Here is a 16,800-nt window from a genome sequence, read left to right on the forward strand (position 1 = left end):
GAAAAATAATATTTAGACATTGAAGTTGAACAAAGGACCTACTAAATTCTTATGTGTGAATCCGTTCCAGATCAACAAGCACAGAAATCCCCATGAGGTGTCCTGCACTTCTCACGCCACTTTCTCTCAGGTAAGATCCAAAAATCTGCCTACAGACCTTACAGCAAGGCTCCCTAGGTCACAGGAGTCTGGCTACAGGACTGAAAATTCAGTTCATTGTATTACCAATTAGAACAGGGATATGCAAGAGAGGAGAGGGTGTGTGTGTGTGTGTGTGTGCAGAGGCAAGCAACACACCAACCTCCATACGAACCATTTATTGAATAAATACATGCATCATAATGTAGAATTACATGAGCAAAAAAGGCAATCTGTACAAAATTGATTACCCTTTGTTCTCATTTTAACTCTCACCATTTGCTGCAGCTCTGATAAAGGATTCAAGACAGAAAATTAAAACTCTTTTAGTCCACCTCCGAGTGATATGCATGCTGATTTGAGTTTGAGTTGTACCACTGCTATAGTTAAGAAAGCTGGTTTTCTTGTCAGTGAAGCAGAGTAATTCTAAAAACAGTTTCAATAGTACAGAACATGTGTTGGTACATACAGGTAACAAAGCTTATTTTTTAACCATGTCTTAAACATCTTCATATGTTCATATTTTAAGGCACAGGATAACAAGAACTACATGAAAAGCTATCAGTTGACATTGAAGAAATGACTTGATAATGAGGTGCAATTTTTGCCCAGAGGCAAAACTGTCCTTCCCACTTCCATATAAATGGAACAACTGGAATTTGGTAATACAAAAGTTGCATCCACTTTCCAAAGAATCAATCTCATCTAGGCACTCACAGTCTGATCCAAATTCACTCAGGATAATGTTTCTGAAGATCTGGCATCCAGAACTGATTATAGACTATGGGAATTCTAGTTGCTGAATTGCAATGACAGTTCAGTTTCTTCATTTCAGATTCCTAAATGGAAAATGGTATCTCTAAGAACCAACCCCTAATTTTAGGTAGTGAGCTATTTTGAAAACCTGCCCTATATTCTTTATTCAATTACTCACTTTGTGCTATCCTTTCACATTTGCCTGAACACAGCATTATTTTCCACCTTCAAACTTTAGAAGACAGAATTTTTTTTTGTTCAAGTGCAGTTTTCTGTCCCCAGACTTCACTTAAGACTTGGAACAGTGAATCAGTTTAACACCCTATTTTTTGGCTGCAGATCAAACACTGTGCAGTCACTGGCCAAAATGTAGAGAAAAAATCCTTCCACCTCAGACTGAACAAAGGCAAAAGGCAATTATGTTGAACTGCCACTCTTAGACCTCATTTATTCAGATTAGCATTTGGTTTCTGCATTTTCATTGCATTAAGAACAATTCTCTGTCTTTCCATTTTTAACATCTTAATGGAGAACTAGCAAAGAAAATATGTATTTCATAATATATTTTCTATTAATTGATGAGTGAATATATAGCTACTCATACATTCCAATATACAGTGAAGCCTTCAAATGGAAATGTTTTCTTACAAAGAATCTCTATTGCCCAGCCTAGTAACAGCAGTTACAGTACAATTTACAATGTAAGGTTGTTAGATAAAATTGTTGTGTATAAAATGTGGCAATGGGAAGGCCATCACTGTATAGAGGTGTATGGTGCAGGTCACACATAACCATAACAAATGTTCATGTTAAATTGAATTTAGACAAACTTAAATTTTTAGACTTGAAAAAGACAAAAAGCTACATCTATGGTAGGCACTTTGGTACATCTAGTAATGTAGACAAATTCTACATCTAGAGTTAAGGTTCTGTCAGTTTTCTTGCAATAAAGCTAATTTCAGGAGTTTATCATTCCACGTTAAAATTCTTTCTTGGCTGAGACATCATTCTAGAATCTTAGCTAAATAATATACTTTGTCTAATTGCATACTTCTCCAAGGATGAGGACACTGGCTTTGCAAAAGCCAAGCTGTTCTCTTAGATTCTTAATGCACTTTTTTTCTAACAGTCTGAAAAAACTTACCAGAAAAAGAAAAATCAGTTCTGAGCACAAAAATAGAAGTCCCATAATTCATAAAATTAGAGTTATGAGCTCAGCTGTTGGGGCTGATAGTCTCCCTTCAGACCCTGCCTGCCTGGATCAGTGTGTGCTGACTGCTGCCTCCTGCCCAGGGCAATGCTGCAGGAGAGCAGCATTGCTCAGAAACCTGCCTGGACCATTGATGTGCAGTTTGTTCATGCACCAAACATACTAAGCAGCAATGAAGCAACTGTCAAAGACAGTCAATTTTATCTCAGTTCCCCACTTTCTTACCTACTGGTGTTTATTTGAGGATTACAGAAGGTATCACATAACATACTATTTTAGCACGGTACTGTGTAATAAAAATAACATATGTCTTGTACATATGCCTACTATATGAACTTAACCTGCAAGCTGATTTGTCTACTTATAAATCAGTGAAACATGGTGGTAGGGACAGTTTAAAGTGGCTAGACATCTTTATAATACAGAAAAATCCATGTCCTCATACCTTCAAAAGATCACATGTCTAGTACTCCAGAATACAGGAATAAATAACGAAATCCAACTGAACCTGTATAATAAAACTGTACTGTTTGTTATGTTTACTCCATTAAATGAAAACTCAGATTTAGAAACTGTTATTTGTGGACCTCATCCTCTATTTATACAATATTTATAGAATTCTCATTTTTATTTATAATATTCTATAGCATGATTTCCCAATAATACATTTATATATAAATATTAAAATGTTAATGTTTTATACATTTTAAGCTAGCCCCACTGGGCCAGAAACACAATAAAGTAAAAATGTTTTTCTGCAGTTTCATTTTGCAGAGTATCACAAAATGATTAAGACCATTGTGCTGCAAAGACAAAAGAGATTCATCTGAAGAAATTAACATGCATTTAGAAGAAAATATCTTTATCCTTTATCTAATTTTCTTCTGAATTCAAACCAGCATGAAAGAATTATAAAAAAATAGTATATATTTACATGGTACAGTATACCTTGGTGAGATATAAAACAAGGCAGGAAAACAGCAGAACATGTTCTTTTCACTTTCTAATAGGTACAGCCATCATAAAGATCAATTGAAACACAAAAGGTTACTTTACTGTACTATTGCACATTACAGTAACACATAAAACTGTTTAGCAAAATAAAATACAAAGTTTAACAATGAGGATGGCTATGTCTACATAAAATGACAAAGTGTTATAAAATTATTGGGGATGTGTCTAAGAACTAAATCAGTAAAGCTATAAAAATAACATTGGTACATCTCTGAAAACAACGCGTTAAAAATATATAAAGGTTGGCAAAATTATGCATGAGGAATTCCTGGTGTCCATGGGCCTAACTTGCACCCTGTGGCCTTGTACCATCTTCTGTCAAATCATACCTGAAAAAGAAAAAACCAAAGGATTGGTTTTTTACATTTAGCATGTACTATTAAAACTATTATTAACAAAGTAATTACCATTAACTACTATTAACATTAACTACTATATAACATTAACAGTGGTATTAACATTAGCATGTAGTATTACTATTAATAAAGGAAATGTTATACTTACCACTGGGTCCAGCCTTTAGCAAGTTCTTCAGATGCCAGAGGTATCAATAACTGTGGAAATTTAAATTACCAATCAGTGCACTGTGTGTGCCTTTCATTCTAATTCTATTACAGATAAAAACCTGACAATCCTGTCAACTACAGTTAAGCAATGCCATTGGTACGTGATGTATTTTATATCCTTGTCATCACAGCTCTCTGCTATCTGCCTAAAGTTTCAAGTTGCTGTTTTTGACCTTAAAATCCTCACCCTTCAGTGGTGCAGTCCCAGAGCACAGCACAGCATTGCAGTGGCAATCAGCAGATGTGTTCCTAACTAACAGCCTTCCAGATGAACAGGAAAATTGAGGACACTGCTCACCATGAACAGACCATGATTCTGTATCTCTCATCCTCTTCACAGAGCTCAAATATGGCAATTTGAAAGGGTGTAGGAATTTACTATTCCATTTTCATGCCCCAAATCACGTGTGTAGCAATCGGGTGATTTAACGTGTGCCTATAGAACACTGAAGTCACAAACACAGCAGCTGGTGTTGGCTTTGGGAATGTCTCCAGTAGCAGCTCCTTCTCATGGATTTTACAAACTGGGGATTTAATTACTTCTGTATTTCCCTAAGTACTTGTCTTTCCAGTTTTGTCTGAACATTTTCTGAAATATTGCCTGGTTTCTACTGGTTCTTTCCTTTCTCTGACAGCACGATTAGTAAGTCTGACAAGCACATTTCTTTTGTTACTGTGAACTTACTACTCCCTAGAAGAGACTACTGCCTCATCTTTCTAAGTCTGGCTCTGCAGATTGTTCCTTCCCTTACTGAAGCCTGACATCTCAGGCACCTGTAATTTTTGAAAGCTTCATTCCTGAATCAGGCTTCAATCAACACTAACTCATATGTCAAGAGGATTTTTGTTTTATGTAATAAGCTGGATTAACAGAATTTGCTTATTGTTAACTTACTTTGCCAAGCAGCCCTTTATCTTTGGACAGGAATCCACCACTGTTCTTCACTGCTACATCTAGTGTTCTTCTCTGTACTTCAGGCAGGGAAACACTGAAATCAAACCTGACAGGCAAAGAGATGTATTAGAGGGAATTCTGTACCAGAGGTCCGAGTTCAGCTAAACAGCCACTCAAATCAAAACCAAACCATCTTCCTCCCCAAATTAAAAAGTGAGGTCTGAGACAAATTTAAAAAAATTCCTGTGTTTTGCTTAAATTTTTTCTTGAAAACTGTGATCAATATCAACATCAAATGTTTGAGACTTCTTTTACCTTTGGCATCTAGAGACCACTGGTAAAACAAAACAAACCCATGAACAAGACAAAAGGAGGCAAAGGTGAAGAGAAACTTTTCTCGCTGACTAGAGAAAAGAGAATGTGGAATCCTGCTGTACTGACAGCTCAGTATTAGCATTTTCCAAAAGGAAAAGACTGGTCAGTCTTACTGATCCTTGGTACTTGATAACCAGAGCTCCTTTTCTTTCTTGTCTGGCTAAAGAAAAGTATCAAAGATAGCTCTTTGCTAGAGCTGCAACTTAGACAAAGTCAGGACAAGGTTATACCACAACCCACATCAATTTGTCACTGCAGTTCTTAAATAGCTTTATTGCTTTGCAATACACTTTCCTTGGAAAGGCATGGTAAAATAAATCAATTACCTGGAATGAACAGGAGAGAGCTGCACTACCAAGAAAATCTGCTGGAGTCTCTAACTAATGATTTACAGATTTGACAGAATGGACTGAAGTGGCGTTTTCCCTGAATTCATTTGCTGTCAGTAGAGAAAGGTCTTTATTGAAAACCAAAGAGTGGGAGAATAAGGGGCAGACATGTGAGGGAAACTACTTTCAAAAAGATGAGTGCAAGGATAAGGATTTTTATGCAATATAATATTGCACAAGCTGTTACAACTACCAACATATGGGCCAGGATATAACCTACAAGGAAATTTCCTGCCTCCCTGGATGCTGAGAAGTGCCACAGAGTGACTGAGCAATGTGAGCATGCACAGGCTGGCAGCATCAGCCAGGCACTCAGCCAGCCAGGCTTTCTGGCAGGAAGGGAGAGCAGCAGCCCTGGCCAGCCAAAGGCACTCGTGTTCTCACCACCTGCCAGGAGAGCGAATCCTGCAGCTGAGCTACAGCACAGGGCCATGGAACTGGTGTAGGAAGGCAGCAAAGACAGAAGTGGCTGCTAACAGCAAGAAGGGCTGTAGTGATAACAGGGAATAGAAAAGGATAGAAGAGCTCTTACAGCAGAAGAGAAAGGTATGATCAAGTCTAATGCTGCCAACCAGGAACTTCAACAGCTCACCCTTCAGTAAGCACAGAAATCTTGATTTGACAGCTTTGTAATTACATGATACAAAACTACTACACATAGTTTAGAACTTACATTTGATCAAACACTGGGTTTAATGTCTTCTTTGATACATGTGTTTTTCTTCTTCCTGATCGTCTCTTATCAGGCAATAAATACATTCGCACATAGGGGTCGGATCCTTCTTCAGAAAACGCTATCAGATTTCTGGGGAAGTGAAAACCAAGGAAAAGCACTTAGAAAATCAACAAAACATTGCTGAATATAAATGTCTACATTACCATCACTTAATTTAGAACATGAAGCACTTCCCCTGCACAAAATGGAGTGACTTGTACAACACCAAATGACCTAAGCAGAGAGTAGAGGTGGGAATGCAATGTTTCCTAAATTCTAATTTGAAGTTTGGATATGGCTTTTTAGAGATCATGTGTTTTGGTCATTCTGTAAAATAATCAGTCTCTTAGAAACAGCTTTCAGATACTGCTGATAAAAATCTAAATGTCATTTTCATTTAAAATCTGACAGAGGCATAATAGACAAATATAAAATCAGAGCAAAATCTTCCACAAAGTTTTTCCTGATTCTGAGCACAGCTCTGAATATTTTTGTATTTATGCATATTTTATTTCAAAAAGAAGAATGATTAACCAACCCACTTAAGAGTAAGTCAGAATAGGACAAACTTTATAGAGAAATATGCCCAGATATGAAATAGTGTATGGTATGCTCACCTGCAGGAATGCACCACCACAATCAGTTTGTTTCTTTGTGAACTGTGACGAATTGTTAGCTGAATCTGTCCTAATGGAGACTGCCCCAGAGTTGTTCCACTGCAGGAAAAAAGAGAACATTATGCTTAGTTTTTAAAATGCACATTAGAAATAAGACTTAACTGAGCAGTTTTCCCAGAAATCAGGTATTATCCATTTAACTTCTCTAGACCAATGGGAAAGAAGAGAACCCATGTAAGTCTGTGAGCACATCCTCATCAGATTCTTGTGCTACAGTTCCTTGGCCAACAACTCTGCTCTCCAAAATAGGCCAGGTATTCCTGTCATTAGGAATATGGGACTTTCTTCATTACAAGTAAAGAATTTGCCTGCCCTAAAATAAATATCAAAGCAGCATCTAGGAAATTGGAAAGAATAATAGTGCTAACTGCAATGAAAACCTCAGGCATGGGCCACTCTTACCTAAGGCCAGAAGCCAATTAGATCAGCCCATTATTTTCTGAATTCTCTTATCATAGAAATGTAGATATTCTTGGGATTAAAACAGTGATCATTTAAATCCACAATTCCTGTTGTAAAAGCTCAATATAAATACAACCATTTTACTTTTCTATAGTTCATATGAATCTTCTATATTCATATGAATCTTCTATGAAAAGAAGATTAGAAAAACTTATAGGTCATGTTTAACTAAAAAGCAAGCACCATGTTTAAGAACTTGTGTTTTACAGAATGGTCAGCATATGCAGTTCCCTCATCTCCATGAAATGCTCATTTTAGTTTGTGTGAGCTTTCTGTAAGTATTTTCCATATCACACAGGACTGTGTGTGCCATATTTGTCACTTCTCAGCCACCTGAAGGATATCTTATCTTCAAGGGAGAAGAGTGCCTATTTTGTGAATATCTACTACAAAGTGATTGATCCATTAAAATTCCCAAGTCATTCACTTAAAAAAATAGAATAAAGATTTAATTTCAGTATTTTCTTAGTTGAAATTAAAAAAAAATACTCAAAGTGCCTAAATCATGCAATAAAGGACCTCATTACCTGTAGCTTTACCACTCTTACCAAATGATAAAGTATGGCATTTGTGCATTACATGAGGAGTGGTATTTCAATCTTTATCACAATTAACAAACTCTAACCCAGTTTTGGACCAGGAGAGAGATTGACAAAGTCAAGACAAGTTAGCATGTGACTATGAAGATAAATGGGGGTCTGGAACACATAAGCAGGTGGTGTATTTATACAAATTGTAGAGACAGCCAACAACAGACTCAGCTGCAGCCCTTCCACTGCTTAAAGTAGGCATTTTAGAGAAGACCAAGTCAGAATCCTCATGGCTGTACACAGTAAAATAACAAGAGACCATAGTCAAGCTGCAGCAAGATAAAGTCCAATAGAAATAAGGAAGAACATTTCAAAAGTGGAGTGGTTAAGCACTGGAGTTGCTGAACAAGTTATGGCATCTCAATCCTTGGAGATAACCAAAAGTTGTTTGGACAAGGCCCAAGAAACCTAATCTAACTTTGAAGAGGAATCTGTTTAGAGCAGAGGGATGATCAACCAGAGATTCTGTCCAACCAGAGCAGAGGGATGATCAACCAGAGATTCTGTCCAACCTCTGTAACTCAGTTGATTCTATGACCTCTGACAGAGAAGATGAATTGGTTCAATGCCTTGCAAATAAAAAATAAAATCTTTCTACTAGGATTCACAGAGAAGCTCGATGAATAGGGAATGAATAGTTTCTAGTCTCCTATTCAGAGCAGGATGGCTGTACTTGGTAAGTAAAGGCATGTAAAAAAAAATCAAGAATTTAAGAAAGCATGTCTGCACCAATCTTCAGTGACTGCATAGTAACTGACTACCCATTTAACATTCTTTATAGCCTAATATCCCTCTGAGTTATTTTAAAAGACCAACCATTTCCAGCTTAATTGGCTTAATTAATGCTAATAGGATTCAGTGGTGAAAGAGGCAACTACTGCCATGAAACTACAAAGTGCAGCTATGAGAAGAAGTGGGACTTAGATTATCTAGCAGACGATCACAATGGTAAAAAACTTCTAATTGCAGCGTCTGTCTGAGCCACCAGGAAGAAGCAGAAAATCCCAATGACTGAGCAGTAAGGAGCATTTCTGAAATGTGAATTGCTGCTCTGGTGGCCCTCTGTGCACGGGCTGGGAAGCGCTGCAGACGCCCCGAGCCCCCCGTACTTCTCGAGCTGGCGCAGGCGCTGGCGCAGCTCCTGCGTGGCGATGGGCAGCGAGATGTCGGAGGCGATGCTGGGCGTGGGCTCCTTCGCCGACAGGTGGCTGGGGGAGCACGAGAAGTTGGAGGCCTGCAGGCTGGAGGAGCTGCGGCTCAGATCCGTCGGCCACTGCGGGCTGGCGTTGGCAGGCTGACTCTTATCAGCCGCGTCAGTCTTTTTATCACTGTCAGTCACTGGGGATGCTGGAGCGGGCTTGTTTGGGTCAGATGTTGGTGAGACAGGAACCTGAGGCTTAAAAGATGATTTTCTTGCATCTTTGGAAACAGATGGCCTTTTAACTTGGGCTGAGTGTTGATGATCTGGAGATCTTGTCGGCTTTTCAAGAGAAAGGACCTGGATACAGGAAAATACATATTGTGTTGCTATTTTGCAGTATACAAATGACAAGAATAATGGTTGGTGACAGGTTGTAAAGTTAGGACACTAAAGCGGGACCAAAACCATTTACAATTGCTAACTCTACACTATGAAATACTTTACATGACAAAGCACATCTCCACCTTCTTCATGGTAACTTCATTTCACAACTGTGAAATTCTCTGTTTATTAAGAATTATTCTCCTCATTATTCTCTTCCCATATTCTACCCACTTCTGGTGTAAATGCTATTTACTTTCCAGTTCCAGCCATCTGGAAAGATATTCTGTAATTTTTTCTTCTACTGTTTTGAAATTTAATTTTACATCACAATTTTTTTCTCATTGATTGTTCTTACTTTCTCTTTTATACATAGCTTTAATTTATTAATGACACATAAGCAACAAAGTGCTTTAGAAAGAAAAATAACAGAAGTGTGACTGTTTGTAAAGAGATATAGTACCTCATTAAACAAGTAATTTAGATGGAGAAAAAAGACAAACCAACTTTCAGGTTGCAAGTTTTGTTTTCAAAACTCCAACATGTCTGAAGGCTGGTTTGAATTTTTCCAGTACTATGCAGGTACTTCCTTTCCTTATACACTTCACTTTTTAAAACCATCAAAACCTCAGTTCCATTTCTAGATAGAGGCTTTTTCACTGATCTGTAGCCCACTGGGTTCAAAAGAGATTTGAAGGAATTCAGATTCCAAACATGATTTCCAAACCTTAAACCACAAGAGACGTTGTTTTTAATTAATGCAGGTGACTGTTGCTTCATTTTGAGCATTTTACAGTTTTCAAACAGAATATATTTAAATTAGAGGCTATCTCTGTGTACTGATGCACTGCACACCCAAGGACAATTTGCAGGTGACATCAAAGGAAATGTGCTGGCTTCTTCAAAAGCTGCTAGGAGTCACCACAGGAGTGGTGTCACCACAGCCCAAATATGCTTTCAGATATTTACAATGGGAAAGGTTTTAGAGTACCCTGAGTGCAATCTTCATGTTTATAGTGCTGTTGGGACCAGAGTTGCTCAGCTGGAATCGCTGATGCATAGTTAAATCTTCACTCTCTAGCAACTGGCTTAGAGGCAGCTTGAAGTTCCCCAAGGAACACTGGTGCTGTTCATCCCTCACCTGAAGAGACACAGAAATTAAGTCACTTTGTATCATCTGCTTTGTAAGAATTCAAAGACAGAAAATACATTTTTATTTAAAAACAAAAAATACAAACCATATTGAAAGTAGTTTGTTCTTAAACCAAGTTTCCCTGATTTTAAGATGATATTACATTGAAGGAGAAAAAGACAAATATACTCAATGCCTCATTTCTTCAACCTTTCCTCCTACAGCAAAAGTAACAACCATATCTACATCTACCAGACCTATGAACAGAATAACTACAGTGTTTCCAAACTGTCTGTGTGAAAATTAATTCCCATAGCTTTTAAAGGAAGAGTGACTAAGACAGTCTTTACTCATTTACACTTCAGTCTCTTAGAACTATGTAAAGGACATGTCAACAGTGTAAAGGGATACATTTGGATTAAGTGAATATTTCATTGGTGTGAGAGGGGAAAGATTCCTACTTCCAAACTGGTATATCAAATTTAATTTTGGATTTCTTTTTAATTAGAAAAGACAGCCATTAACTATGTTATTCATGTGAGAGCCTTTCTCACATGAATAACATAGTTATAATCTTTCTTCCTTTTAGTAGTAAATGGAAATAAACATTTCATTGCCTGGTCAAAAAAATACTTTAAGTATTATTTTAACAATGTTCACATTGTATTTAGCCTAATTTCATAACAGCCTTTAATGTGTGACTTTTACTGCTGCAACATCCTAGAAAAGAAAGGTTTCTAAAGAGAGTGAGACACATACCTCAACTTCAAGATCTTGTCTTTTGGGATTGTGTACAAAAAAAGTAAAGTTTTCCTCCCATACTGGTTCATTGGTCTTGTATCTAATCTGAAGTTAAGAAAAAAGGAAGTACACAAATTATCAGACAGTTTGTCTAATGGAGGTGGTGTCAAGAGATGAGCACATTTTTCATTTTGGCATTTTATTTGGTGTATGCAGAGAAGCAAGGTCTGATGAGGAACAGCTGGGGGAGCTGGGGTTGTTGAGTCTGGAGGAGGCTCAGGGGAAACTTTATTGCTCTCTGTAACTCCCTGACAGGAATCTGCCTGAAGGGAGGCTGTAGCCACTCAGCCTCTTCTCCCAGGAAACCACCAACAGGACAAGAGGACACAGTCTGCAACTGCACCAGCGCAAGTTTAGGCCAGACATTAGAAAAAAATTCTTCACAGAAATAGTGACTGGGCACTGGAATGTGCTGCCCAGGAAGGTGGTGGAGCCACCATCCCTGGAGGTGTTTAAGAAATACTGGATGTGGCCCTTTGTGCCATGGTTTGGTTGATAAAGTGGTTTTAGGTCACAGGTTGTAATCCTTGGCTGCTTATTGCCAATTTCAGTTCTGGTGGCACCTTAGTGTGTGTATATGCTCCATGGTTTGGTAGCCAAATGCCAAGCTCACAGACCCACCAAAGATGTGGAGGCAGAGCCAAGCCTAGAGTAGGAACTCACCTTACTCTCCTGTGCCTTGTGTCCGACTGACAGCAAAACAAGTGGGTTGGGATTGCTGTTCATTTTCTTTCCTGACTGGTAAAGAAAAAGCAAAAACTTTGCCTTCAGAATAAAGCAAAACCTCTCCCCTCTGAAGCTTAAATGTTTGCATCTTAAAAATACAAATCATATGCATTCTACTACATGCTTCTCTATTATTCTCAGTGTTTTACTCAGCTGGCTGGAATGGCAGACGGGCGAGTAGCTGGTGAGCACATCAACATGAAGGCATCCAACTACCTGAATATGCTGAAGCAAAATGCTACTAATAAGCAGGAGTTTTAGACTCATTTCCATTTTCTTTAAATGAAACTGGTAAGATGCAAATTCTTATCTTTTAATGAGCATCGCAATCCCCAAAGCTAATGAAGCATAGTTAAAACTGCAAAATGAATATTGCATGCAGATGGAAGATATGAAGAAAGCACAAACTCAGGAACTTTATATACAGTGCTGTAGAACTATTAAACTGGATGTGGTATCCAACACTGATGTTCCCTACTTTTCAGTTTGGGGGAAAAGAATATGCACTATAATGTATGTGAGGGATATTTCTACAGTTTACCAAATACTCTTTATTAGAGAATCAACCATCTGCCATATCTGAGCCTTGCTCACCAGCTGTATAGCATTACATCAAACTGTGAAAACAAACAGCAGTTTAGAAACAAATCATATATACAAAGGAACATTCCAACTGTATGTTTCTTTCATGAATTTCAATTTAATCTAACAAAAATTCAATTCAGAAAGAAAATTTAGACATGAAAGTTAATCATCTCAAGCGGGTGTTAATGCAGTTTAAAAAGCCTAGAAAATGTAGGATACATGGTTACTTTGAGTTCTACCCTGTAGAAAAATCAGATATATCAATAGAAAGTTAGTTAAAATCTTCTTAATGCATGTAAGGTCACAATTACAACCAAGTGATTAAAAATTTTATATTTTTAAATTAAGAAAGTGCATCACTTAGATTTTTTTATCTGAACTTACATTTTGGACATCATACTTCCACTAATAATTCTCAACTTTAATGTCACATACTTTCCTTTAGAAATGAAGCTGTTAAGAAAGCACTCCTTTCTTGGATGAATGCTGCCTTTCTTTTTTTATGATTTCTAAGAAAAAAATATTTAGTTCTCTAATAAAGCTGAATACAAAGATTTACAGAACAGAGACAAAGCCATATTACACTGCAACTGATGGTGTTTTAAAATAGTAGGTGACATTATCTTCATTTTTTTCTTTGTCCACAAAATGATGCTTGAAACTTTCTTCATAAAATGATGAAAGTACAGGAGTTCATAAAAGACCCTGTCACTCATGCTGATATGTAAATAGGAATAATTTTAAATCAAATTAAGCAGGTAGCAATATGCACACACATAGAATGCACCTCTTAGACCAGGTACTGACAGACTTGTTGTTGACAGCCTATTAAAGTCTGTCCCTTGTTCAAGTTCTTCCAGCTGAACATTAGCCCTTTCCAAGTTTGCCTACCAAAAAGCTGGCCTAAATTTCTTTAGCAGCCATATAAAAATGTAAAACCTACTAAAAATATCTAGCAGGAACAAGATTATTCCAAAGCAATCCTTCAGAGCTGAGTGATAAGGTATCACTCAGTATGTGGAAGATGTCTTAGCTTTCATGTCAGCTTCATTCTTTAGTTACTACCACAAATCAGTTCCCAGCACTTTTCCCCACTCTTCCTGAGCAGCCTGCACTCCACTAATCTGATCTAGAGTTCAAATTACCGCAGACCACAGAATTTTAACAACATCCTGACACTGGCCTCTTGAAATCAAATTCAAGTGAAACAGAATGACACTAAATTTGTATCTGGCAATAGAAATCCCATCCAGTGTTGGAAGCAGAGTGTTGCAGGCATTCGTGCATTTCCAATTACTTTTGTGACCTTAAATGGACAACTATATTAATGTTACCTTCAGGGCTTTCTGAACAGCAGCCTTCTTCAAGCCATCAGGGTTAAATTCTAATGGATTATTCTTTTAAGTCAGGAGAGAATGAACATAGGAAGGGTTAATAAGACATGCAATGAAGCAATTTCACTAGGTTAATTAATTATGACGACAACATAGGACAAAGCAGGGGGGAAAAGAATCAACCTAAAAAAAAAAAAAAAAACAAAACAACAAAAAACCACAACATCTTTCAAACAAAACAAAATAATGAAGGACCACCACCACAACAACAACAAAAAAAAAAATCGGACAATTTTTTTTCCTCTTCTCCTCTGGATATTTTATTCTGCTTTAAAAGTAATATACCCAATTTACCTTTGCTTCTATTTCTCTGCTCATTTTTTTACCTTAATAGAGATAATTCACAAAATATTTTTATTTAATGCCTGATGCCCTATGAACTGCCTTCTTAATGATCCTTTTAGAATTTGTTTGAGCATATTTTCACAACTCAGAAGCTTCTCTGATGATAAGTCAAGTAATTATGCAAAAGAGTCCTTTTGTGGGAGAAATTACAACACCTAATTGATAGGGATTTATATAATGATAAAAGTCAAATTTCTTTAAGCCTCTTCAGAAAAGTGATGCAAACACTGCATGCTAACTAGAATGAAGGTCTGCTACTTTACTCAGTTGAATGAAGACATGTAAATACACTAAAAATAGGAATTTAAACTGGCTAAGCAGGACAAAACCTCTCACTGCTTTCCATTAAATATGGAAATTTTAGAATTTTATTTTAAGATTAATATATTGTTCTTTAAGTGACGCAATAATGTCTAGAAAAAATTGCATTCACTTTATAAGAAATAATTTCAGAAAATAAGATTTGGAAATAAAACAGACTTCAAGTTATGTACTTATGGCTGGCTTTTTCTTTAGAGACACATTTTTGTTTCAAGGAATAATTCTTTTTTAGAAGCTGTAGATTGTGGCAATAAAAAATTGCACAGTGGCCTTTTAAAACATTCTGGTTTATGAACAGGAACTGGTATCAATGCTTTGCCAAAAGAAATGCCTTTCTGAAATGAAAATCTAAGTGACTAAAATTTGAAGAGATTTAACCTTTATGCAGAAATATTATTTTGCAGTTTCTTTTGGGATGTCACATACTCCAGTTGGCCAAAATATTACAAAGATTCCTGGCATCCTGCTTGAAAATTTATATTTCAGAATGAACATACAATATCCAGGACAAAATCACAGAATATTTTGAGTTGAAAGCAATCTACAAGCAAGGAACTTATCAAGTCCAACTTTTAAACTTGAGAAACCAGAAATAAGGTTTGACTACTTTTTGGGGTATTTTTCTTGGACATTATATTTCTTAAAATAAAATAATGGAATTTTCCACAGTGATTTATCTGATACATTAGGAACTTAGTATTGTACTTAGAGAACTTCAAAGATGGAGACTGCACACTATCCCTAGCTGAAACTAATTTAAACTTATTATTCCTCATTGGAACTAATGCTTAACTGGTTTTCATTAAGAAATTTTTAAATGCTCAACACATACATTTCTTTGCTGGAGTTGAAGCACTGTTCCCTGTTTTCTGACAAAGATAAAAGTGTCGCTTTGTTTGCAGCAATTGTGGATTCCCCATCCCTGGAAATGTTCAAGGCCAGGTTGAATGGGGCTTTTGAGGAACCTGATCTAGTGCAAGGTGTCCCTGCCCATGGCACAGGGGTTGGAAGGAGATGATCTTCAGGGTCCCTTCCAACCCAAACCCTTCTGTGCTTCCATTATTTATTTCCATGGGCTGAAGTCCCTTTCTCTGCCAGCCATGGTCACTGTCTCTGCCATCATCAGTGCTGTGCTCCAGACCTTAAATTGCTACAGCCAAGATCAGGGCCCTGGTAATGGCTAAGGAAACAAAAAGAGTAGGCCATTAGTAATGGCTAAGATAAGAAAAGGATTAGGCCATGCTTCTCACAGGCTGCAATCCTCTTTTCTACACAGAGCACAGTGTTTTCTTTCATAACAACATGACACAGCATGACTACAAATCTCTTTCTGTAGAAAGATCTCTTTTCAAATCTTTCTTTCTATTTCTGTCCCATATTTATAAGGATGCAATGATTGTCCCCTATAGAGAACCTCATTATTTCAGATGGCATCTACAATTCACCAAAAATATTTTGAATCTTAAACTGCAACTCAACTTACTGGACTATTTTTCCTTCCCATTTGCACCTGCATATTCAATACAAATATTTCCCTTCCTATCTTATTATTTCAAGGAATTTTAGAAGTCAAAACCAAACCTATGTGATCATAGATAAGGGCAGGCAACCATTGACTCCTGGATATTGAGCATATCTCAATTCCTCTGGAATCATAGCAAGGATAGGCCAACAGGGACATCAGCTGGGGCAAATATCTTTAAGCCAGGCCTCAGGTTTCAAGGGAAGAAGCTGCAGGTCCATGAAGATGGTGGCTGAAAGGCTGGGAGGAAGGAGACTCAGAGGAGGAAAGGGGATACTCAATATAAAAAGGGAAGGTCTTGCTTTGGGTGACAAAATAGTCTTGGTATGGTTCTGAGTGTCTCTGCAGTAACAGGAAAAGAGGATGGGTTATCCAAGAAATACACTGATAATGACACTGTGGAATTCTCTAACAGCCAGTGACATTTGCAGTGAATCCTCATAACAAATCCATAAATTATACAAGCAACAAAGTGGTTTGTTTTTCAGCCAGCTCTGATTCAATATGATTTGGAGAATGACTCATTACTTCTTTAGACTCACTAAGTGTTGCTTGGGCTATCTCTGTGTGCATCCTCACTGGATAACCAGAAGACAGCCACTACCTGTAAGAGCTCATTTAAAATATGGATAATTTATAAATTACACAGACACCAAAACTGTTAT

The 16,800-nt window shown here is 37.2% G+C and overlaps 1 protein-coding gene across 4 annotated transcripts in view; it reads right to left on the reverse strand.

The window, feature by feature from the left end:
* Positions 1–302: 302 nt before the first annotated feature.
* The window catches only part of ESYT2 (extended synaptotagmin 2), an 80,268-nt gene continuing 63,770 nt past the window's right edge, over positions 303–16,800 (reverse strand). For 3 of the 4 annotated variants that reach the window (XM_058019738.1, XM_058019747.1, XM_058019767.1), the window contains 10 exons: positions 13,888–13,950; positions 11,906–11,980; positions 11,201–11,287; positions 10,301–10,450; positions 8,897–9,285; positions 6,676–6,774; positions 6,017–6,148; positions 4,580–4,685; positions 3,623–3,672; positions 303–3,447 (listed from right to left, as the gene is read on the reverse strand). In XM_058019738.1, coding sequence (XP_057875721.1) covers positions 3,402–3,447; positions 3,623–3,672; positions 4,580–4,685; positions 6,017–6,148; positions 6,676–6,774; positions 8,897–9,285; positions 10,301–10,450; positions 11,201–11,287; positions 11,906–11,980; positions 13,888–13,950 — 1,197 coding nt within the window. In that variant the 3' untranslated portion in view covers positions 303–3,401. The remainder of the gene's footprint in view (positions 3,448–3,622; positions 3,673–4,579; positions 4,686–6,016; positions 6,149–6,675; positions 6,775–8,896; positions 9,286–10,300; positions 10,451–11,200; positions 11,288–11,905; positions 11,981–13,887; positions 13,951–16,800) is intronic. The other variant, XM_058019757.1, reaches the window with a different exon arrangement.

Source organism: Melospiza georgiana, chromosome 1, assembly GCF_028018845.1.
Source record: "Melospiza georgiana isolate bMelGeo1 chromosome 1, bMelGeo1.pri, whole genome shotgun sequence".
Classification (NCBI taxonomy): Eukaryota; Metazoa; Chordata; class Aves; order Passeriformes; family Passerellidae; genus Melospiza; species Melospiza georgiana.